This window comes from Scyliorhinus canicula, chromosome 25 (assembly GCF_902713615.1).
Source record: "Scyliorhinus canicula chromosome 25, sScyCan1.1, whole genome shotgun sequence".
Lineage (NCBI taxonomy): Eukaryota > Metazoa > Chordata > Chondrichthyes > Carcharhiniformes > Scyliorhinidae > Scyliorhinus > Scyliorhinus canicula.
In genome coordinates, this window is record NC_052170.1 from 4,316,887 (window position 1) to 4,339,363 (window position 22,477).

The following is a 22,477-nucleotide window of genomic DNA, read 5'->3' on the forward strand; positions in this document are numbered from 1 at the left end:
AGTTATATTTCATCGGTCATGTTCCTGCCCATTCACTTAGCCTGTCACAAGCCTGCCCAAGGCCTTAGCCTTGCCCAAGGCCTTAGCCTGCCCAAGGCCTTAGCCTGCCCAAGGCCTTAGCCTTGCCCAGGGCCTTAGCCTTGCCCAAGGCCTTAGTCTGCCCAAGGCCTTAGCCTGCCCAAGGCCTTAGCCTTGTCCAGGGCCTTAGCCTTGCCCAAGGCCTTAGCCTGCCCAAGGCCTTAGCCTGCCCAAGGCCTTAGCCTTGCCCAGGGCCTTAGCCTTGCCCAGGGCCTTAGCCTTGCCCAAGGCCTTAGTCTGCCCAAGGCCTTAGCCTTGCCCAAGGCCTTAGCCTTGCCCAAGGCCTTAGCCTTGCCCAAGGCCTTAGCCTTGCCCAAGGCCTTAGCCTGCCCAAGGCCTTAGCCTTGCCAAGGCCTTAGCCTGTCACAAGGCCGTTTGAAACCCTCTCACTTACCTTCCACCCAGTTTGGTGTCATCAGCAAATTTGGAAATATGTTTTCTGCCCACATCCAAATCATCAATATAGATCGTGAGCGGCCTTGACCCCAGTACTGAGCCGTGCGATACTCCATGGGTCACAGTCTGTCCTCCTGAGAATGACCCCTGATTATGCCTAGCCTCAATTTTCTGTCTGTTAACTAATTCTCAATCCAAACCAATCTATTTCCCCAATCCTATGTGCCCTAATTTTGTTTATTAACCTCCCGAGTGTGACCCTATCAGAATCCTTCTGAAAATCCAAGTGCATCACATCCACTGCTTCTCATTTATCAATTATATCCTCAGATGCTCTGGGTCACTGATTGTGTGGAGTTTGCACATTCTCCCCACGTTTGCGTGGGTTTCGCCCCCACAACCCAAAAGGAGTGCAGGGCAGGTGGATTGGCCACGCTAATATTGCTCCTTCAATTGGAAAAATGAATTGGGTACTCTAAATTTATTTTAAAAAATAATATCCTCAGATAAACGCCAAGTTTGTCACACGTGATTTCCCCTTCATCCACGTTGACGCTGCCCAATTTTACTATTCTTAATGTCCAGCTAACTGCAGAGTGTGGTGAACAGAGACCAACACATCACACAAGCTTGCCACCCTCCCATTGATTCTGTCTACATCTCCCGCTGCCTCAGGAAGGCAGGCAGCATTATCAGAGACCCCTCCCACCCACCCAGGCTTTCCCCTCTTCCAGACCCTTCCATCAGGCAGAAGATAGAGAACATAGAACATAGAACAGTACAGCACAGAACAGGCCCTTCGGCCCTCGATGTTGTGCCGAGCCATGATCACCCCACTCAAACCCACGTATCCACCCTATACCCGTAACCCAACACCCCCCCCCCCCCCCCCCCCCCCGCCTCCTCCCCCCTTAATCTTACTTTTTTAGGACACTACGGGCAATTTAGCATGGCCAATCCACCTAACCCGCACATCTTTGGACTGTGGGAGGAAACCGGAGCACCCGGAGGAAACCCACGCACACACGGGGAGGACGTGCAGACTCCGCACAGACAGTGACCCAGCCGGGAATCGAACCTGGGACCCTGGAGCTGTGAAGCATTTATGCTAACCACCATGCTACCGTGCTGCCCAGTCTGAAGTCTGAAGACTCGCACATCCAGACATGGGAACAGCTTCTTCCCCACAGCTACAAGACTCCTCAACGACTCTCCCTCAGACTGATCTGTTCCCTGTAAGAACACTATTCACGACGCCCTATGCTGCTCCTGCTCATGTATTTGCTTTGTTTGACCCCTTGTACCCCACTGTAACCAATTACTATTTGTACGTTGCCTTAGCCACAGAAAAATACTTTTTACTGTACTTCGGACATGTGACAAAAAATCTAATAAATCAGCAGTCAGATCCTTTATAATAGATTCTAACATTTTCCCTACTACTGATGTCAAACTAACAGGTCTGTAATTCTCCCGCTTCCTCCATTCTTAAATAGCTCCTCTGGTTTAGAGGCAGACGGATGTTTGTACCTCACACCGATCCCAGCCTTTGGCCAGCTTCTTGGCGTAATCATCTGCAACGTGCTGCTTCTCAGTCCCGGAGACAGCATCGTGGTGCTGGGCTACCCCCATCGCCTTCCCTAAATTCAAAAAAACACATTGTTAAATCCAGGATCAACTCATTCAACCGTCTACAGTCACACTGGTTTGAGTAGAAGCCAGTGCAGCTAATAGCAGAACAACTGGACACGAGTCAAGCTCCCAGCCCATCATATCATCAACCCAAGGTTCTGGCAGGGAGATTGAAAGGGGAAAGTAAGGGTTAATGACAACACGTAAGTAAAATGTTATCGTAGGGGCACCAGATGCAGCTGCAAGACCAGGTGGGAACTGAGCAGGGTGGGATTTGTCCATTGTAACTCTGGACAGTTACGGTGTAGTGTGACTGTCACAGTTACACAGTGTTGCAGGTCGTAGCTATGGTGTAAACATGATGGTATAATCATTGTATACGTGTATGAACATTGATTGGGTAATTGTTTAAAAATATCAAATCATTTTAATTTGTGATTGATAAATGCAAATGAACTATTACCTGTATAACAATGTAAGAATGATGTATTAGAAGACCCTAAGTCCTAGGTCATTAGTAGGCCATTCAGCCCATCGAGTCTGCTCCGCCACTCAATGAGATTGTGACTGATCTGATGTGATAATCCTCAACTCCACTTTCCCGCCTTATCCCCATAACCCTCGATTCCCTCACTGATTAAAAATCCATCTCAGCCTTGAACATACTTAACGGCCCGGCCTCTACAGCTCTCTGCGGTAAAGAATTCCACAGATTCCCTGCCCTCTGAAGGAAGAAATTCCTCCTCATCTCTGTCTGAAATGGGCGACCCCCTGACCCTGAGATTCTGCCCTCTGGTCCCAGACTCTCCCACAAGGGGAAACAACCTCTCAGCATCGACCCTGTCAAACCCCCCTGAGAATCTGATATGTCTCAATAAGGTCGCCTCTCATTCGTCTAAACTCCATTGAATTAAACCATTGAACAAAGAGATTGGAATCTGGTCTGGGCTCTGTGGAACTGGACAGTATCGATTCCCTCCCTTTCAGAGATTCCGCACCGTTCCCTCTCCTTCCCGAAGAGAAAACCAGGAAGTGACTAACATCAGGAGTTTTCACTTGATTACATTGATTTTCTTTTTACTGCAACTTCTCAAAATCACCTAAAAAAAATACAAACCATTATTGAATTTCTACTGCAAGGTACATCCAGTGCAAACATCGAGGTTCTGCGATCTATGGAGCTAATTCAATATCAGTGGCATGGAAGCTATCACGAATGAATCATCATAACGGGTTTCCACTAATTGAATCCTTTTTACTCCCCTTCAAGGAGGCTCTTAAAATTAAGCTGCTTTTTAACGGCATTGATAATCAATGTCGAATTCAGCAGCTGTGAAAATGATTTTTTGAAAACCATACGGAGTATTTACCAGTCACATTGGTGTACACTAGTCAGTAACTCAGTAAAGCTAACCATTATATCTTTGTTATTGTCGCAAAGAGAAAGAGGAATAGACGTTCAGAGTTTATCAGACCAGGAACTGTCTCTCTCTCCACACACAGTGTCTCAGATCAGGAACTGTCTCTCTCTCCACACACTGTCTCAAACCAGGAACTGTCTCTCTCTCTCCACACACAGTGTCTCAGATCAGGAACTGTCTCTCTCTCCACACACAGTGACTCAGATCAGGAACTGTCTCTCTCTCTCCACACACAGTGTCTCAGATCAGGAACTGTCTCTCTCTCTCCACACACAGTGTCTCAGATCAGGAATTGTCTCTCTCTCCACACACACTGTCTCAAACCAGAATGGTTCGAGCCTTGTACAGCGCTGTCCCCGCAGTAATGTGGCTTTCCGGAGAGCAGCTGGGGATTTATAGATCTGGGACTAAGACTCACTCAGTACAGAGCTGTCTCCGATGCCGTACGGACCATTGTGAGAACGTGAAGCTGCCAGAACCTCTAGCTGATTGCAGATCTGGAAAGGAAACACAGGTTGGAGGCAGTAACTCAGTGACGAACATAAGAACCTCTCACCTCTAATGCTCCAGCAAGATTTCGTTCCTCAATCTCATTTATTGCAGAAACTGGGATAATTGCCACATGTTAGTGACTCTGCACTGTGCCCCATAGGACCCCTGCCCCATGTGGCCCAGGAACTCCCCCCCCCCCCCCCCCCCCCCCCCCCCCCTTCTCCCATGTGTATCAGTGCCGCAGGACCTCCCACACATGCGCTCAGTGCAATCTATACTTTTGTCCATGTTCTCTAACTTGTTCCATTGCTATAACAACCCTAACCCTCACCCCAGCACCACACCCACCCTCCACCCCAACACCCCCAGCCCCTCCCCCACACCCAACCCATCCCCAACACCCCAGCCTCAGCTGTAAGTTTTTTTTTGGTGATCTTTTACTGAACGCCTGCAGATCGAAATCAAACCACGGACCTGGGCAGTGAGTAAAACAGAATGAAGGGTTTTGCAAACCGGGGACAATGTTTAGAATCTGTGTATGGCAGCCCTGCTCACCTGGAGCAAATTGTTACTCAGCCTCTCGTATCGTTTCAAAGCCGGGCGACTGGTGAAGTAACCGGTCCAGAACTGGTGGGCCCCATCCGCGTAGGGGAAAAAATCATCCGCCTTCACGGACCTACAAATATTTGTTTTTAAACAGCAGAGGGATTAAAGGCTGCAGTTGTACGGTTAGCTTTTGTTGCCTTCTGTACTTTGGGGTGAACACACAAGCTGTTTCTTATATCGACCAAATGACCACACAACCAATCAAAAACACAATTTATTAATAACACAAGACTTGCATCTCTATGCAATAATACACACGGCTCCGTACTAAACTACACCTAACGACTAAGATGACCGTTACATACCTTGGAGTGACCGGCACTGTGCGAGATAAGGCCTTTATCCAGGTCCACGTGGTCGGTTTGGAAGTTGTTGGGTTCGTCTCAGCTGGGCTCGTCCTTCAGGAATGGTCGCGGGTCCTTGAACTTGGTTGTTCCGCTGCAGTTGGTCGCGCACAGGCCGGTCCCAAAAGAGGCAGATCTCTGGTGCGCAGGGCTTTTTAATCCTTTGTCCCTTTTGGGCAGTCCTTACTCCAGGTCCCATGGATCGATTGGGTTTTCAAACACCGTCATCGATCTCAGCCAATTAGGGGGCGGATAGCTGAGCGGGTCCTAGCTATCATATTCCCAGGCACGTAGGCCTTTCCAAATAAGGAGGGGGGGGGGGGGGGGGGGGGGGGGGTGGCACCGGTTAGTCTGCTACTGTTGTAACTCCTTGATTCAAACTCTATTGCCCTGGGGTCATGGGTCATGATGACCGACTCTTAATGGACACAAGTTTCAGCCAAGTCTGGTTTCTTTGCGCAATGCACAGAGGCTGTGTATCTGTCTGTGACCCAAATTGACCACAATTCCCATGGTCCTTTGCAGGTGGCCATTTTACATGGCTACACTTTTCACATCGCTGACAAACACTCTCCGTAACACCCCAGATGTTCCCAATGTTCTCCACCCGTGGGGGTGGGTCTGGTGCAGACTCCTTGCTGGGATTGATCACTGTGGTTAGACAATAATTCCTTCATTATACCATGTGTGGTGGAGACGGTAGAGGGCGTACGAGATTGCCCCTAATCCTGTATTCCACCCAACCCAGACCAAGCCTGCTACTGCCTGGGGAACCTCGCATCAGTCCCAGTCAACAGTTCCAGGATGTGAGCAGAAATGCAGCTGGAGACTTAAATTCCCAGGGGTGCACGTCACCAAAAATCTGTCCTGGTCCACTCACGTCTTCACTACCACCAAGAAAGCACAACAGCGCCTATACTTCCTCAGGAAACTAAGGAAATTCGGCATGTCCACATTAACCCTTACCAACTTTTACAGATGCACCATAGAAAGCATCCTATCGGGCTGCATCACAGCCTGGTATGGCAACTGCTCGGCCTGAGACTGCAACAAACTTCAGAGAGTCGTGAATACCGCCCAGTCCATCACACGAACCTGCCTCCCATCCATTGACTCCATCTACATCTCCCGCTGCCTGGGGAAAGCGGGCAGCATAATCAAAGACCCCTCCCACCCGGCTTACTCACTCTTCCAACTTCCAAGAAAAGTCTGAGAACACGCACAAACAAATTCAAAAACAGCTTCTTCCCCGCTGTTACCAGACTCCTAAACAACCCTCTAATGGACTGACCTCATTAACACTACACCCCTGTATGCTTCACCTGATGCCGGTGTTATATAGTTACATTGTGTATCATGTGTTGCCCTATTATGTATTTTCTTTTCATGTACTGAATGATCTGTTCAGCTGCTCGCAGAAAAATACTTTTCACTGCACCTCGGTACACGTGACAATAAACAAATCCAAATCCAAACAGACTTACCATGTCAGGTTTGCCTTGTTCAACTCGTACAGATAGCAGGATGGGGTGGAGTAGAGCACATTGACGTCGCTCCCATTGTTTTGCTGATTAGAAACAAAATGAGAGGTTTGAATGAATATTTTGCGTGCCCAGATGCGATGAGACTTTGCACCCGCTGACCCCATGACATGCCCTTGCTTTCCTAGCCGAGGGGGAAGAGGACTAGGTGGGTGTTGACGGGTCTGACAAGTGTGTTCACAAACTGCAAAGGAGCTTCAGTGATTTCAGGAGGGTTCACAGACATTAGCTGGGTCCCAATCTCAGTCTGGTAACACCCACTTGGAAACTTGCCCAGGACACAGGTGTCCAGTGGGTACAGTGTCTTTAGAATGCTCTGAATAGCCCAAAGTGCTTTTGTAGCTAGTCAAATACTACTGTAATATCGGAAACACAACAGCCAACCTGCGCACACCAAGATCCCAGAACCAGTAATGTGATCATGATTGGAAGATATGGTTCCAGGTGTTGGTTGAGGAATTTATGTCAGGGAGGATCCATATCCATAAAACAACCCCGACAGTGCGGGGGGAGGCCATTCTGCCCATCGAATCTGCACACGGAGAGCGGGTAGGGCCTGGGGAGGCTGTGAACCAGGGGAGGGGGTAGGGCCCGGGGAGGCTGTGAACCAGGGGAGGGGGTAGGGCCCGGGGAGGCTGTGAACCAGGGGAGGGGATAGGGCCCGGGGAGGCTGTGAACCAGGGGAGTGTGTAGGGCCTGGGGAGACTGTGTACCAGGGAGGGGTTAGGGCCCGGGGAGACTGTGAACCAGGGGAGCAGGTAGGGCCTGGAGAGGCTGTGAAGCAGGGGAGCGGGTAGGGCCCGGGGAGGCTGTGAACCAGGGGAGCAGGTAGGGCCCGGGGAGGCTGTGAACCAGGGGAGCGGGTAGGGCCCGGGGAGGCTGTGAACCAGGGGAGCAGGTAGGGCCCGGGGAGGCTGTGAACCAGGTGAGCGGGTAGGGCCCGGGGAGGCTGTGAACCAGGGGAGCGGGTAGGGCCCTGGGAAGGCGGTAGGGCCCGGGGAGGGGGTAGGGCCTGGGGAGGGGGTAGGACCCGGGGAGGCTGTGAACCAGGGGAGCGGGTAGTGCCTGGGGAGGCTGTGAACCAGGGGAGCGGGTAGTGCCTGGGGAGGCTGTGAACCAGGGGAGGGGGTAGGGCCTGGGGAGGCTGTGAACCAGGGAAGGGGGTAGGGCCCGGGGAGGCTGTGAACCAGGGGAGGGGATAGGGCCTGGGGAGGCTGTGAACCAGGGGAGTGTGTAGGGCCTGGAGAGACTGTGAACCAGGGGAGGGGGTAGGGCCTGGGGAGGCTGTGAACCAGGGGAGGGGGTAGGGCCTGGAGAGACTGTGAACCAGGGGAGGGGGTAGGGCCCGGGGAGGCTGTGAACCAGGGGAGTGTGTAGGGCCTGGGGAGACTCTGTACCGGGGAGGGGGTAGGACCCGGGGAGACTGTGAACCAGGGGAGGGGGTAGGGCCTGGGGAAGGCTGTGAATTAGGGGAGGGGGTAGGGCCCGGAGAGGCTGTGAACCAGGGGAGGGGGTAGGGCCCGGGGAGGCTGTGAACCAGGGGAGTGTGTAGGGCCTGGGGAGGGGGTAGGGCCCGGAGAGGCTGTGAACCAGGGGAGTGTGTAGGGCCTGGGGAAGGCTGTGAATTAGGGGAGGGGGTAGGGCCCGGAGAGGCTGTGAACCAGGGGAGGGGGTAGGGCCTGGGGAGGGGGTAGGGCCCGGAGAGGCTGTGAACCAGGGGAGGGGGTAGGGCCTGGGGAGGGGGTAGGGCCCGGAGAGGCTGTGAACCAGGGGAGGGGGTAGGGCCTGGGGAGGGGGTAGGGCCTGGGGAGACTGTGAACCAGGGGAGTGTGTAGGGCCCGGGGAGGCTGTGTACCGGGGAGGGGGTAGGGCCCGGGGAGACTGTGAGAGAAGGTGAAGTAAACATAGTTGCTATAATTGAAATAAAGATTATGATTAACAGAATAGAGCTCTGTAGAGACATTACCGCAGCGTTCACGTATTTGATGAGCTTGTCCAGATTCGTGTACCACATGTCCGCATTTTGAAAATGGAAATCTGATCCCATGGTCATGATGATGTGATTGGCTCTGTAGTGCTTCGCCTTAAGGTAGGAAACACACACTCTGTTCAACACTCAACAATGACAGACATATTGATCAAAGCAAAATACTGCGGATGCTGGAAGCCTGAAATGCAGGCAGAAAGTTCTGGAACATCCTCAGCGAGTCTGGCAGCATCTGTGGGGAGAGACACTGAGTTAACGCTTCCAGTCCGATATGACAGAGTTTCAAAGTAGAGGCTTCGCTCCGTTTCTCCAGGGATGCTGCCGGACCGGCTGAACCTCCTCCATATTTACATAGTGTTTTTGTAAGTTACAACACCCCAAAACACACAAGGATTTTCCATTTGCCTTTAACAACAACCAGTAATCCCAATCTTCACAAATCCCAATCTTCACAAATCCCAATCTTCACAAAACACTGGTTCCGCCTCAGCTGAGGTCATCCATCCAATTCTGGGCACCAAACCGAAGGATAAATATGACGGCTTTAGGGAAGTACAGAGGAGATTTACTGAGATAAGACCATAAGTCAGAGGAGCAGAATTAGACCACTCGGCCCATCGAGTCTGCTCCACTATTCGATCATGGCTGATATGTTTCTCATCCCCATTCTCCTGCCTTCTCCCCATAAACCCCGATTAATCAGGATGAGGGACGTCAGTTACACGGAGACTCTGGAGAAGCTGGGAATGCTCTCGTTACAGCAGAGAGGGTCAATGAGAGATCCAATCATCGTTCCCAACAATGAGTTGTTGGATAGACTAAGGGAGGAGAATTGTTTCCACTGGCAGAGCAGTTGGTTGAAGATGATTGACGAAAGGACTAGGACACTATTTGCTCTGGATTACACTGCCAGAAAGCGGGAGAAGAAAAAAATTCAATAGAATAAGAATCTTTAGTGTCACAAGTAGGTTTACATTAACACTGCAATGAAGTTACTGTGAAAATCCCCTAGTCGCCACATTCCGGCGCCTGTTCAGGTACACGGAGGGAGAATTCAGACTGTCCAATTCAACTAACAGCACGTCTTTCGGGACTTGTGGGAGGAAACCGGATCATCCGGAGGAAACCCACGCAGACATGGGGAGAACGTGCAGACTCCACACAGACAGTGACACAAGCCGGGAATCAAACCCGAGACTCTGGTGCTGTGAAGCAACAGTGCTAACCACTGCAAGGAGGAAATCTGCAGGGCATTGAAGAAGGAACAGGGGCTGGGGCTAAGACACAGAACCATTACACAACACAGCTCCGTTCACCATTACACACAACACAGGTCCTTTCACCATTACACAACGCAGCTCCGTTCACCATTACACACAACACAGCTCCTTTCACCATTACACACAACACAGGTCCTTTCACCATTACACAACACAGCTCCTTTCACCATTACACACCAGAGCTCCTTTCACCATTACACACAACACAGCTCCTTTCACCATTACACACACAGCTCCTTTCACCATTACACACAACGCAGCTCCTTTCACCATAACACACAACACAGCTCCTTTCACCATAACACACAACACAGGTCCTTTCACCATTACACACAACACAGCTCCTTTCACCATTACACAACACAGCTCCTTTCACCATTACACACAACACAGGTCCTTTCACCATTACACACAACACAGGTCCTTTCACCATTACACACAACACAGCTCCTTTCACCATTACACACAACACAGCTCCTTTCACCATTACACACAATGCAGCTCCTTTCACCATTACACACAACACAGCTCCTTTCACCATTACACACAACAGCTCCTTTCACCATTACACACAACACAGCTCCTTTCACCATTACACACACAGCTCCTTTCACCATTACACACAATGCAGCTCCTTTCACCATTACACACAACACAGCTCCTTTCACCATTACACACAGCTCCTTTCACCATTACACACAACACAGCTCCTTTCACCATTACACACAACACAGCTCCTTTCACCATTACACACAGACTCTGGTGGGCATCCCAGTCTGAGGTCACCCTCTCCCAAACTCTCGGTATGACTTTTCCGCAGGGGAGGGTGATCTCGGGAGCAGGAACTCTGGCTGACGTCTCTCTCCTCCATCACTGACCAACAGTTTGTGTCTGGACGGATTCGTCGGTGGTTCGAAACATCCAGTGAGCGGTCAGGGAAATCTCACGTCCAACCTGAATCAGTGTGCAAAGACCCAGAACCCACCTGCTGGTGTGCCGTCTGTATAAAATAGGAGACGATTTCGTCCACATTGTACTCGTCCATATCTTTGTCATCTTTGATGGGCTCATCGGAGCAAAGCACATCCCAACAGAGCTTGCTGGGAGGGTTATATCCGTTGGGAAGAACACCTGGAAAAAGATGCACGAATCTTTAACGTAAAATACGGAATGATTCGTCTGACCAAATAAGCTAAAAGGTAACTATGGCGTCGGGCCCCGATGATGTTAAGAGCAGTTTTCAGGTCAGCCAAATAGGAGTTCATTTGGCACGGCTGCACAGTGGTTTGCACAGTTGCTTCACAGCAACAGTGTCCCAGGTTTGATTCCCGGCTTGGGTCACTGTCTGTGCGGAGTCTGCACGTTCTCCCTGTGTGTGCGTGGGATTCCTCCGGGTGCTCCGGTTTCCTCCCACAGTCCAAAGCTGTGCAGGTTAGGTGGATTGGCCGTGCTAAATTGCCCCTTGGTGTCCAAAGGTTAGGTGGGGTGACTGGGTTTCGGGGATAGGATGGAGGTGTGGGCTTTGGTAGGGTGACCTTTCCAAGGGCCGGTGCGGACCCGATAGGCCGAATGGCCTCCTTCTGCACTGTAAGTTCTATGATAACCCTAAATAGAAAGGCTTGGGGCAGCACGGTGGCACAGTGGGTTAGCCCTGCTGCCTCACGGCACCGAGATCCCAGGTTCAATCCCAGCTCTGGGTCACTGTCCGTGTGGAGTTTGCACATTCTCCCCCTGTTTGCGTGGGTCTCACCCCCACAACCCACAGATGTGCAGGTTAGGTGGATTGGCCATGCTAAATTGCCCCTTAATTGGAAAAAAATGAATTGGGTACTCTAAATTAATAAAAACAGAAAAAAAATAGAAAGGCTTTATGGAGTAATTTCCCACCATTCCTTTGCTCCCCTCATCCATCGTCATCTTTGATTAAACTCTGCTTCCTTCTTCAAACCCAACTGTCTTTTTATTATTAAACAAATAATTCAAGGATACGGATGCCACTTGCCAAGAAACTCAGCATTCATTAACCATCCCTAATTACCCCGGGGGGGCCAGCACTCTGCTCGAACACCTCCGTACGGTCTGGTCAGTTCAGAGGGCAGCTGCTTGTCGTGGGCCTGGGGGTTACGTGTCGACTAGATCGGGTAAGGACTCACCCTTTCTCTGGGTGAACCAGATGGGAATTTTATGGTAATTTGATAATTTCGGGGCTGCCGTTACTGATCAAAGTTTTCATTCCAGATTTATTTGATCAACTGAATTTTAATTCTCCCGCTGCCTTCGTGGGATTTGAACTCATGCCCCTGGATCATTAGTTGAGGCCTCTGGAATACTAGCCCAGTAACATGCTCACTATACTACTGTATCCAATGATCTCATTCCCATCCTTTCTAACTCCAAATCCACCAATACCTAGAGCCTTTTATCTCCACTCCAGATAGCCTTCCATCTTGCCAATTTTTTGCTCGGACCTCTCACGTAGTTTCTCAGCAGCAATAAGAGTTGGTAATAAATACAACACCCACATCCCATTGAGGAATCAAATAAACTGTATTTACAGCACTTGCTATTGATTGTTTCCTAACTTTACTCACTACCAAAGAAATCACTGCAAAAGAAAACATTTTCAATTGAGAAATCTGCACAAAATGGTGGCGAAGAATATATCGTAATGGTCTGAACAACCTGTGAACAGGTCACCATTGGGTTTGGGCAGATTTGCACTGGCCCTCCACACTTGCTCCATTTCCTTCAGATTTTCTCGGTTTTGTTTGTCCTGATAATCGAGTCGGCCAAAGAAAAAGCCATCAAACCCCATCTGTGGAGAGGACGATAGAGAGAGTACATCTTACACTGCGTAGGATTACCACAGGTTAGTAACTGATCCCGGCCAACACAGTTGTCTCGAGGGGCGGAACGGTAGCACAGTGGTTAGCACTGTTGCTTCACAGCACTGGGGACCCGGGGTCCGATTCCCGGCTTGGGTCACTGTCTGTGCGGAGCCTTCACGTTCTCCCCGTGTCTGCGTGGGTTTCCTCCGGGTGCTCCGGTTTCCTCCCAGAAGTCCCGAAAGACGTGCTGTCGGGTGAATTGGACATTCTGAATTCTCCCTCTGTGTACCCGAACAGGCGCCGGAATGTGGCAACTAGGGGGCTTTTCACAGTAACTTCATTGCGGTGTTAATGTCAGCCTACTTGTGACACTAATAAAGATTATTAGTATTAACCAGCCATTCACTAGCAGGTACACCAACTGTGAGCGTTGCTCATTGTCCAGCAGTTACTCCAAGGGGCTCTCATTATCCAGCTCTCCATTTTTTGCTTCTCAGTTCCCCGTGGTGTCATTTCCCAATCCCAGCAGCATTGTTCCAGTTAGGAGCTGTCTACCCGAGCCGGCAACAATCCGCAGCCAGTCCACTCCCTCCCTCTAGCCGGGCAGTATGTCCACCTGGCACACTTGGGAAAACCACCCAGCTCCCAGGGGCTGCAACTGCATCGTGACAGGCTAAATACAACAGTGAGTGGGAAATGTTGACATAGCAATTTAAAATGGGAAAAAACAAAACTAAAACCAGTGACAGTGAGGTTTGTGGACACAGAAGTGTGTCTTTACTTATATAGATGATTAAGTCACTACCTGAGCGAAGAGGGAAGCTTGCTCCCGGGAGTGTCCAAATGGGTCGATGTGCCAGGCAACACGGGGACGCCCGCACTCTCCAAATGTGTCATTCAGAAATTGGAAGCCCAGGGTCATTTGGTCAATGATGGAATTGTAGTGGGTCGTTGCCTCATCGTTCATACACCAGCCGCCATTCACAAACTCCAGCCTACCTGTAGGAGCAAAACACAGTGGGTTCAGCAAACCATCCATCGAGATCCAGTGCTGGTCTAGCAGCTCCCCCTTACCCCCCTCCTCTGGTACAGCTGCTGGAGGGGCCAACAGAGGGAATCATTCAAAACAGTGGCTGCCAGGTTCAAAGACGGGCCTGTCCTTAGGTTCAACGGAGCACAGCCGCAGCTCATGTCGACACCAGAGGTGGTCAAGCCCCACATGAGTGGCCAGACAATCCGGACTGTTCAACTGTACAAACATGAACTGACCCCGTCCTGAGGTATTGCATTAACTGACCCGTGTCCTGAGGCACTGTGCTAACTGACCCGTGTCCTGAGGTACTGTGCTAACTGACCCGTGTCCTGAGGTACTGTGCTAACTGACCCGTGTCCTGAGGTACTGTGCTAACTGACCCGTGTCCTGAGGCACTGTGCTAACAGACCCCTGTCCTGAGGCACTGTGCTAACTGACCCCTGTCCTGAGGTATTGCACTAACTGACCCGTGTGCTGAGACACTGTGCTAACTGACCCGTGTCCTGAGGCACTGCACTAACTGACCCGTGTCCTGAGGTATTGCACTAACTGACCAGTGTCCTGAGGTATTGCACTAACTGACCTGTGTCCTGAGGTATTTCACTAACTGACCCCTGTCCTGAGGCACTGCACTAACTGACCCCTGTCCTGAGGCACTGCACTAACTGACCCGTGTCCTGAGGCATTGCACTAACTGACCAGTGTCCTGAGGTATTGCACTAACTGACCTGTGTCCTGAGGTATTTCACTAACTGACCCGTGTGCTGAGACACTGTGCTAACTGACCCGTGTCCTGAGGTACTGTGCTAACTGACCCCTGTCCTGAGGTACTGCACTAACTGACCCGTGTCCTGAGGTACTGTGCTAACTGACCCCTGTCCTGAGGTATTGCACTAACTGACCCCTGTCCTGAGGTATTGCACTAACTGACCCGTGTCCTGAGGTACTGTGCTAACTGACCCGTGTCCTGAGGTACTGTGCTAACTGACCCCTGTCCTGAGGTATTGCGCTAACTGACCCGTGTGCTGAGACACTGCACTAACTGACCCGTGTCCTGAGGCACTGCTAACTGACCCGTGTCCTGAGGCACTGTGCTAACTGACCCGTGTCCTGAGGCACTGTGCTAACTGACCCGTGTCCTGAGGCATTGCACTAACTGACCCGTGTCCTGAGGTACTGCACTAACTGACCCCTGTCCTGAGGCACTGCACTAACTGACCCCTGTCCTGAGGCACTGCACTAACTGACCCGTGTCCTGAGGCATTGCACTAACTGACCAGTGTCCTGAGGTATTGCACTAACTGACCTGTGTCCTGAGGTATTTCACTAACTGACCCCTGTCCTGAGGCACTGCACTAACTGACCCCTGTCCTGAGGCACTGCACTAACTGACCCGTGTCCTGAGGCATTGCACTAACTGACCAGTGTCCTGAGGTATTGCACTAACTGACCTGTGTCCTGAGGTATTTCACTAACTGACCCGTGTGCTGAGACACTGTGCTAACTGACCCGTGTCCTGAGGCACTGTGCTAACAGACCCCTGTCCTGAGGCACTGTGCTAACTGACCCCTGTCCTGAGGTATTGCACTAACTGACCCGTGTGCTGAGACACTGTGCTAACTGACCCGTGTCCTGAGGCACTGCACTAACTGACCCGTGTCCTGAGGTATTGCACTAACTGACCAGTGTCCTGAGGTATTGCACTAACTGACCTGTGTCCTGAGGTATTTCACTAACTGACCCCTGTCCTGAGGCACTGCACTAACTGACCCCTGTCCTGAGGCACTGCACTAACTGACCCGTGTCCTGAGGCATTGCACTAACTGACCAGTGTCCTGAGGTATTGCACTAACTGACCTGTGTCCTGAGGTATTTCACTAACTGACCCGTGTGCTGAGACACTGTGCTAACTGACCCGTGTCCTGAGGTACTGTGCTAACTGACCCCTGTCCTGAGGTACTGCACTAACTGACCCGTGTCCTGAGGTACTGTGCTAACTGACCCCTGTCCTGAGGTATTGCACTAACTGACCCCTGTCCTGAGGTATTGCACTAACTGACCCGTGTCCTGAGGTACTGTGCTAACTGACCCGTGTCCTGAGGTACTGTGCTAACTGACCCCTGTCCTGAGGTATTGCGCTAACTGACCCGTGTGCTGAGACACTGCACTAACTGACCCGTGTCCTGAGGCACTGCTAACTGACCCGTGTCCTGAGGCACTGTGCTAACTGACCCGTGTCCTGAGGCACTGTGCTAACTGACCCGTGTCCTGAGGCATTGCACTAACTGACCCGTGTCCTGAGGTACTGCACTAACTGACCCCTGTCCTGAGGCACTGCACTAACTGACCCCTGTCCTGAGGCACTGCACTAACTGACCCGTGTCCTGAGGCATTGCACTAACTGACCAGTGTCCTGAGGTATTGCACTAACTGACCTGTGTCCTGAGGTATTTCACTAACTGACCCCTGTCCTGAGGCACTGCACTAACTGACCCCTGTCCTGAGGCACTGCACTAACTGACCCGTGTCCTGAGGCACTGCACTAACTGATCCCTGTCCTGAGGTATTGTGCTAACTGACCCCTGTCCTGAGGTATTGCGCTAACTGACCCGTGTCCTGAGGTACTGTGCTAACTGACCCCTGTCCTGAGGTATTGCGCTAACTGACCCGTGTGCTGAGACACTGCACTAACTGACCCGTGTCCTGAGGCACTGCTAACTGACCCGTGTCCTGAGGCACTGCATTAACTGACCCGTGTCCTGAGGTACTGTGCTAACTGACCCGTGTCCTGAGGCACTGTGCTAACTGACCCGTGTCCTGAGGCATTGCACTAACTGACCCGTGTCCTGAGGTACTGCACTAACTGACCCCTGTCCTGAGGTACTGAACTAACTGACCCCTGTCCTGAGGTTCTGTGCTAACTGACCCCTGTCCTGAGGTACTGTGCTAACTGACCCCTGTCCTGAGGTACTGTGCTAACTGACCCGTGTGCTGAGGTACTGCACTAACTGACCCCTGTCCTGAGGTACTGTGCTAACTGACCCCTGTCCTGAGGTATTGCACTAACTGACCCGTGTGCTGAGGTACTGCACTAACTGACCCCTGTCCTGAGGTACTGTGCTAACTGACCCCTGTCCTGAGGCACTGCACTAACTGACCCGTGTGCTGAGGTACTGTGCTAACTGACCCCTGTCCTGAGGCACTGCACTAACTGACCCGTGTGCTGAGGTACTGCACTAACTGACCCCTGTCCTGAGGCACTGCACTAACTGACCTGTGTCCTGAGGTACTGTGCTAACTGACCAGTGTGCTGAGGTATTGCACTAACTGACCCGTGTCCTGAGGCACTGCACTAACTGACCCCTGTCCTGAGGTACTGTGCTAACTGACCAGTGTCCTGAGGTATTGCATTAACTGACCCGTGTCCTGAGGTACTGTGCTAACTGACCCCTGTCCTGAGGTACTGTGCTAACTGACCCCTGTCCTGAGGTACTGTGCTAACTGACCCCTGTCCTGAGGTATTGCACTAACTGACCCCTGTCCTGAGGCACTGCACTAACTGACCCGTGTCCTGAGGCACTGTGCTAACTGACCCCTGTCCTGAGGTACTGTGCTAACTGACCCCTGTCCTGAAGTACTGTGCTAACTGACCCGTGTCCTGAGGTACTGCACTAACTGACCCCTGTCCTGAGGTATTGCACTAACTGACCCCTGTCCTGAGGTACTGTGCTAACTGACCAGTGTCCTGAGGTACTGTGCTAACTGACCAGTGTCCTGAGGTACTGTGCTAACTGACCCCTGTCCTGAGGCACTGCACTAACTGACCCGTGTGCTGAGACACTGTGCTAACTGACCAGTGTCCTGAGGTACTGTGCTAACTGACCAGTGTCCTGAGGTACTGTGCTAACTGACCCCTGTCCTGAGGTACTGTGCTAACTGACGAGTGTGCTTACGCTGCCTACATTTAATGTCACAGAAAACAGGAAGTTTATTCGGGGATTTTCCTCTGTTGTGAAATTGGCAATTTGAGAATAATTGTTGGTGTTGCAGTGAAATCATGAGTTACATAAATAGCTTTGTACTGTCCATATCACGGGAACCAGTGAGTACTCGAGATCGGATTCTAGGTTAGTAAGGAATGCCAAAGGGAATCTTCAACATCCAATCGATGGCAGGTATTTAAGACTGAACCACACTGCTTAGGAAGATCTCAGCGAGTCTGTACGTACCTTCACTGACCAGCTGTTTCACCAGCGTTTTCATACTATCGCTCTGATGCTGCCACCAGAGGTGGAAGAAGGCCACCTCCACGTAGATAAATCTCTTGGCCGGGTCTGCCTGCAGTTGTGGGATCACAGAGTCTAGGATGTACTGTACCCCGGCACGCTGGATGTCAGTATGGCCTGGGAGAGGGAAAACCAATTTATGTGCTTTAAAACATCTCTGAAAACATCACAGCTGTCTGAAGAAAGGGACACATACGTAGGCAGATTATGTCATTCAGTCCCTCGAGTTTGTTCCCCTCATTCAGTTTAGCTCACCTGCACCTCAACTCTGAGTTACCCACATTCCTTCGTATCCTCACTCAACAATAATCTCCGTCTCAAAACCCCCCCATTGTCCCAATATCCTAGAGGGTGGGGGGGGGGTAAGTTCCAGATTTTCCCTTTGCTCATTTCGCCTCATGAGGGCCTCGTTCAAACGTTAAGTCTCACACAGGGGGGGACGTTGGCCGGAGAGGATTCGCTGATTTTCTTCAAATATTACCATGAAACTTCATACCGGATCTGATAGTCACCACCTCTCAGAATGCAGAACTCCCTCAGTACTGTCCTGAGGGACTGAGTACAGAGTTATACACGTTACCCCTGAGGGTCTAGTACAGAGTTATGGTGCTACCTCTGAGAGTCTTCGTACAGAGTTATAGCTGTTACCAATTAGTCAGAAAACAGATGTATATTCACCTCCATAATAATACTGATCCACTGTCTTAAGCCAGCCCACGTCATCGTGAGTGTGCGGCACCAAATGAACATTCAGCATCCCGGGTTTGACAGCAGGACATGCCTTGAGGAAGCAGGTAAAGTCATGTTAATGTTTAACAGCAGAATAAAATGTTATTGATCGAGAATCCCGGCTTAGTTTACTCATCTGAGGAGTGCTGGATCCCAAGGACACGGATGCTCACTGGGAAATCTCTCCTTGCTTCAATGAGAAGACATGAGTGAAACTGTGTGGCACCTTTCACACAACCTCACCACTCTTATCGAGTCTGGTTTCACTGTGAAAAGCACTGAGTTTATCCAAGACTGAATCTTAACTCCCATCAAGTCCCATGCACCCCTTTGCTTGGTGGTGCACACTAGATCACACTCCAGCAACACCTCAACTTTAAAATTCTGATCTTTAATTTCCTCCGTGGCCTCCCCCCCCCCTCTCGAATCCTCCTCAATCTCGCTGTTCCTCCAATCCTGGCCTCTTGCCCACCCTCTTTCCCTTCGCTCCACTATTACTGGCTTCACCTTCAGCTGCCGGGTTCCAACCCCCCCCCCCCCCCCCCCCCCGCCCCGCCCCTCTCTCTCCTTGAAGCTTTGCTCAAGTGTTCTAATATCTCTCTTTTTAAATTAAAAAAAAAATTCCAAATAAGGGGCAATTTAGCATGGCCAATCCGCTAACCGCCACATGTTTGGGTTGTGGGGGTGAAACCCACGCAGACACGGGGAGAATGTGTAAACTCCACACGGACAGTGACCCAGGTCGGGATCGAACCTGGGATCTCGCCGCCGTGAGACAGCAGCGCTAACCCACTGCGCCACCGTGCCCAACATATCACTATGTGGCTCGGTGTTACATGTCTCTGTAAAGTTCTCTGTGAGGTTTACTTCGCAAAAGGCGTTTTAGAAACGCCAGCCTTGTTCTTTCTGGGAACCGGGAGTGGAGGGAACAATCGTATTCAGGCAGCAATCACGTTCCTGATCATCCCACCTTTCAATCTCCTGTTGAAAAATGCACATGTGCATTTTGTTAAACCCACTACATCCTTTCAACCATCATTGCTAAACCCCTCCCCCCCCCCACCCCCAATTTTTATTTCCCAGTCATATCTTTTAATGCATCACATCAAACTGAAAACAAGATTTTCTATTTATTGATTTAAAATCTTGTGTTTTGTCAGCAGCAAGTTTGAAGATCCTCGAATGTTAAACTGGAGCTCACAAATGGGGGAAAAACAGGCGCCAAACAGTCTGGGCTGAACACACAAGGACAAATAAAGAGGTGCAAAGAGCGGCCAACAGCTGAAAGGAAGTGGATTGGTTAGAATCGGTGGTCCTGCCGAAGGGCCGTTTCTGATTGTAGATCAGACAAACGTTAATGTCTCTGGTGTTTACCGGCTGCACTTCCAGCAGTTTGGTTTTATTTTAATTTAATTTTCCTTTTGTCGGTCTGAACTTATAAACCCGTGTAAAGTTTGTGAAACAAAGGGAAGATTTCAGGTCAGCCCATGGAAGTGTTTCTGAATGAGAGTCACTGTTGTAATACAGGAATGTAGCAACATTTCATCACAAGAATCGCCACACTTGTCAAGCATTGTGGAACCAGTCAGTTATTTGCAATATCTGCACTTTAGGTTCAATAGATAGTAAATGAACACATTAGCTAGCCACGAACACCAAACAATGCCCGACCCAGCACCGCTCTCAGCAAACACACAGGAGCTCTGCTCTGTACAGTGCCAGTCATAATATCCACTTCCTTAGTCGTCAGGGCAACACTTTGTAACTAGGACCCTCATCAGACATGTGGAGGCAATGTCTGGAACAGAATGTCTCTGTGTCAAGGTTACCAATCCCTCGCAACGCCCCGAAGGCCACATGCTAGCATGGCTCCTATTACTGCAGACGGCCTATCCAATCAGCAACCCTGGAGTTGCCAAGTCTCTAACAGGAACAATTTGAAGAGGAAAAATAAGATCTACTTAACAGTGAAAGCAGACAATTGGTTTTAAAAATCAAGCTCGCTTCCCTTCAGGAAAACGATTTATGTTTCTTCAGCGTCGTTCACAACTTCAGAACAGTCCGAAGCGCGAGAGCCGTTGAATTGCACAGCCCCCACCCCCTCCCCGAGTGCCATCAATGTGGCAGCCAATTTATGCACAGCAAGCTCCCAGAACAAGCATGTCCAGGTGATCTGTTTTTGTTACGTGGATTGAGAAATAAATATTAGCTAGCGTATCATGTAACACTGAGGGGGCAGATAGAGTTTTTGTTTACAGGCATCACCTGAAAGGGAGCATATTCAACATTGCAGAATGTCCTCAATACTGCACCAAGAGCTTAGACCTACAATCTTCTAACTCAGAAGAGAGCACGATCACTGGGCCCCCGGAAAGCTCCTGTGGAGCCAAATAGGTGCTTTTGCAGATTCGATTCTACACTTTGCCCTGGTTCTAACCGTCCATGGTTTTACAGATACTGCAGGAGAAGAGACTATTTACTAACCTACTGCATCTAACACCCGTTAATCCTAAATTATTCTGCCAAAAAGCATCTCCTACTTATACTTGATCTGAACTACACCTCAGCTGTGCTCATCAGTTTCAAGCATTCTGCCAGAGCTTGGGGGGGGGGGGGGGGGGGGGGGGGGGGGGGTCAGAGTAGGCTACAAGATTCAAATGTGACTGACAGACAGGAACAAACTCACCCGTGGCTAGTTAGAAACTTCCCAAGTGAAATATCAGGAAAATAAAACTATCCATCGTGAGCACAAGCAAATAATAACCCGGTAATCACTCGGCGAAATAATATTAGGGATAGGAAGTGGGGGCTTTCACAGTAATTTCATTGCAGTGTTAATGTAAACCCACTTGTGACAATAAAGCTTAGTTAGTTTAGAGGTGACAATTTGACTAAAAACACATCTGGTCATTATCACATTGCAAGAAGTGGGAGCTTGTTGGAGGGGATGAGGTGTGAATTAGTTATGCAGAGCTGCACCCCAAGTGCTTTTAAGGGGGGGAAAAAGCAGTGCTTCACAATGCAGCTCCAGTTTGAAATTGGGAAGATCATTTAGCTGAGCCCAGGTCATCACCGTTTAAAATGAACCGCACCATGTTTAAAATGAAGCAAAAGTCCCAGATCGCCCAGCGAAGGCCACCCTCTCAAAAAGGGATTTTCCAGTAAAAACCTATTGCACTATCATTCGAGAAAAGATCGATATACGCCAAGCAACACTTGTAGCATCGGAATGAATGTTGCGTCCAGATGCCCAAACTGAACACATTTTTTAAAATCCTCTCCCCAAAAAAATTAAGTTATGTCCTTACACTCAGATACAATGCCAGTGATTCAAATATAATGAGCTTGTGGTTCAATGATTCTGTTTGTAATAGGATCTACATTGGTGCACCAGTTGTTCCGAGGCTTTATTTTAAGAGGATTTGCAGTTAATCACACTCCAAACACCAGCAACATTTTGATCTTTGCCCAAAGGCACTTGGGAACTGTCAAAAGTAGAAAATCGCAATCCATGACTCTTTCATAAGAAGTCTTACACCAGGTCAAAGATAGTTTTACAATACCAGTAAGACTTCTTACTACACCCACCCCTGTCCAACACCAGCATCTCCACATCATCTTTTATCTTGTAAAGGGGGGGGATGTATACTTCTTTAGAAGATCTGAGGGTGCAATTAAAGCCATGTTTGGGTGTTTATTATGTGGAGATGCCGACGTTGGACTGGGGTGAGCACAGTAAGAAGTCTTACAACACCAGGTTAAAGTCCAACGTGTTCGTTTCAAACACTAGCTTTCGGAGCGCAGCTCCTTCACCTGATGAAGGA

The 22,477-nt window shown here is 50.1% G+C and overlaps 1 protein-coding gene across 2 annotated transcripts in view; it reads right to left on the reverse strand.

The window, feature by feature from the left end:
* man2b1 (mannosidase, alpha, class 2B, member 1) overlaps positions 1-22,477 on the reverse strand; it is a 37,647-nt gene that overhangs the window by 14,665 nt on the left and 505 nt on the right. Inside the window, exons 2-11 of one of the 2 annotated variants that reach the window (XM_038785060.1) lie at positions 18,603-18,705; positions 17,868-18,041; positions 13,411-13,604; positions 12,460-12,592; positions 10,763-10,908; positions 8,477-8,593; positions 6,454-6,536; positions 4,575-4,695; positions 3,946-4,024; positions 2,005-2,114 (exon numbers count right to left, since the gene is read on the reverse strand). In XM_038785060.1, coding sequence (XP_038640988.1) covers positions 2,005-2,114; positions 3,946-4,024; positions 4,575-4,695; positions 6,454-6,536; positions 8,477-8,593; positions 10,763-10,908; positions 12,460-12,592; positions 13,411-13,604; positions 17,868-18,041; positions 18,603-18,705 — 1,260 coding nt within the window. The remainder of the gene's footprint in view (positions 1-2,004; positions 2,115-3,945; positions 4,025-4,574; positions 4,696-6,453; positions 6,537-8,476; positions 8,594-10,762; positions 10,909-12,459; positions 12,593-13,410; positions 13,605-17,867; positions 18,042-18,602; positions 18,706-22,477) is intronic. The other variant, XM_038785061.1, reaches the window with a different exon arrangement.